At 35.8% G+C, this 2,651-nt stretch overlaps 1 protein-coding gene across 1 annotated transcript; it reads left to right on the top strand.

The window, feature by feature from the left end:
* The first annotated feature begins 1,768 nt into the window (after positions 1 to 1,768).
* Positions 1,769 to 2,311, top strand: LOC139888859 (glutathione S-transferase T3-like). The gene has a single exon (XM_071871843.1). It carries the CDS (start codon positions 1,769 to 1,771, stop codon positions 2,309 to 2,311), a length of 543 nt encoding a protein of 180 aa, XP_071727944.1.
* The last annotated feature ends 340 nt before the right edge of the window (positions 2,312 to 2,651 follow it).

Here is a 2,651-nt window from a genome sequence, read left to right as displayed (position 1 = left end):
ATTCGGGTTTCAAACCGTTTTAAGCTAAGTAAATATTGGGTATTGTTCGCGGTATTGTTTGTGAATCCAAGACCAATCACACGGTCGTCTACCATCATTACGTCTACGCAATTTGCCTACAATATTGAGTCTCAATATTGAACCGTGAGTTATAGTCTCCCTTTTTAAATACTTTATATATTTTTGGGCTGAGAATACATGCAATTTATTTTAAATGCAATAAGACACAAGTACATACTAAATTCTACACTGAGTTAAACCGAAAATCCCTTAGCTTTGGTAACTAGTAGCTGCCAGTACATAGGATACGGAATGGTGGGCGCGAATAATTGTATATGGATCCATAGGGCTGGACTTCCCCGTCCGAGCTAGAGCGCTAGCCTTTTAACGGACGTATGTTATTTGAGTTTAAGACACGCTGGTTTGCGTGTATTAAAACGAATGGGGTAATTATCACTATAGCGTTAAGTTTAGTTACCAGGGTGCTCTGTTATGTAGAATCTATTGATAAACTTTTGATGAAATCTTGTGGTCTATCTTTATATATGTTTATGACTCGAGCAATTAAACCTATAACTCACCAACATTCGTGTTGACTTTTTAGTTTGTTTTATTCTCAGGTCCTTAGACTGCTTCCGCTGTGATGTGCTTGTTGCCTGCATGGAGTCTCTCATGCTTTGTACAAAGTTTATTGCATTCAAAATAGAACTGCGTTGTGTAATAAATAATTGGACTGTGATGTCAACCTGTAAATTAAAGACTTATGTATTTTGGGGTTTTGCTTATACCTAAGCACTCGCCCACATGTTTATAACTTTCTATGTTTAGAAAGTCACTTATTTTAATGAATGCAATATTTTATCAAAACGTATCATATAGAGGTCAAAACCTCACTGTGGAATCAATGATTAACGTGCCGCGTCAATAGCGATTTTGACGGGTCGTTACATGACACCTTTGTATGCTAACTATTGTATTTACGTATGGAATGCATGAGTAGATTGCTAATCTCACATATGATATAAAATTGCCTTTTTATCCAAAAGCCCATCATATGAAGTGAATCATGGCTATATAAATGATATTGCATATTTTATACATGTTTTACATATACATTTTGATGCATATCATGTTTTTTGTGTATATTTGAATCAATTATACGAGCTTGTTGTGTGACCCTTGTCACAAAGTGGTCTTAATCATACACAATTAATAATAAAAATATTATTAAAACTAAAGCATATAATGATGCACACATAACCTACGAGCATAATAGTCTTCTTACTTCTAGCCCAAGTTTCTGTCTGTCACATTAACCATTTCATTCCATTTCATTTCATACAACAAAAATGTCTCAACCTAACAATAATGATATTTTCAACCATATGATGAATAATCCAATCTCGTCATTAAACAATTCATCATCGAATCAAGCTAGCAATTCTTCACCAAGTCAGACTAGTTTTTCACAACTCGCACAAAATCAAAACGCATTTTATTAACAACAACTGCCATATCCACCACAACAACAACTACCATATTCACAACAACAACAACTACCATTTCTCAACCCATATTATTCACAACAACAACAACCTATTCCATATTAACAACAACAATTATATTCACAACAAACACCATACATTCCTCAAAGTTTAACACAACCAACGGTTGAAACCGTACCCGAAACTGAAAAAAAAAAAACAAAAAGAAAAGGTAAGAATAAAGTAGTTGTAGGTGAAACAAGTGAACGGCGAGACGTCAACTTATGCTTTGGAGTCCGGAAGAAGAAAAAATCTTGGAGGAACATCGGCTCGATGCTACGAAAAATCCGTATATCGATAACTCGCAAACTCATGAATCATTTTGGAATACGGTTATAGCCAACTATAATCGTGCTGCTGATCGCAAAAGGAACAAAGATAAAATAACCGGCAAATGGGGGGAAATGGCAAAAGAAGTCAAACTTTTTGTTGAACTTTACAAAAAACTCAAAAAAGAATGGCCAAGTGGAGCTAATGACTTGGATGTCATTGAAGCTGCACGTGCAGAATATCGATCACGTCAGGGTGTCAGCTTTACCCACAATGAAGCATGGAAAGTACTTCGTGAGTGTCCAAAGTTTAATATGCCGGAAGGCGTAATGAACAATCGAAGACGTCAACAACCGGAACCACCAGTCATTTTTCTAGACGGGAAACCTTTGAGGGTTGATCCAAACCCAAATCAAACAGAATTATTAGATGATGACCCGATCCGTCGTCCACCTGGTCGACTAGCTAGTAGAAAAAGTTGTAAAAGTGAAGTGTGATGACCCGTCCAAATCCATTTGGACGAATACATCATTCATCGATTTCACAGTGAGGTACTGACCTCTACATGATACGTTTTGTAAATATTGCATTCTTTTGAAATGACACACCATAATTGAATATCAAATTCCAAGGTTTTTAACGTTTGATGATTTCTACATATAGACAATCACCGTAAATAATAGTTTACAATACTACATCTGTTGATAAAGCAGTCAAAATAAGATACATGGTGATGATTTTGTGAATGCAACGTTTTCTCGAATAAAGCATGTATGACTCCATGCACATAGCTTGTATCACATATAAGCAAACAGCGAAAGACTTCTAGTAACCTGA

Source organism: Rutidosis leptorrhynchoides, chromosome 1 (genome assembly GCF_046630445.1).
Source record: "Rutidosis leptorrhynchoides isolate AG116_Rl617_1_P2 chromosome 1, CSIRO_AGI_Rlap_v1, whole genome shotgun sequence".
Taxonomy (NCBI): Eukaryota; Viridiplantae; Streptophyta; class Magnoliopsida; order Asterales; family Asteraceae; genus Rutidosis; species Rutidosis leptorrhynchoides.
The sequence above is the reverse complement of the archived record's forward strand: the minus strand, read 5'-3'. Positions and strand labels throughout refer to the sequence as shown.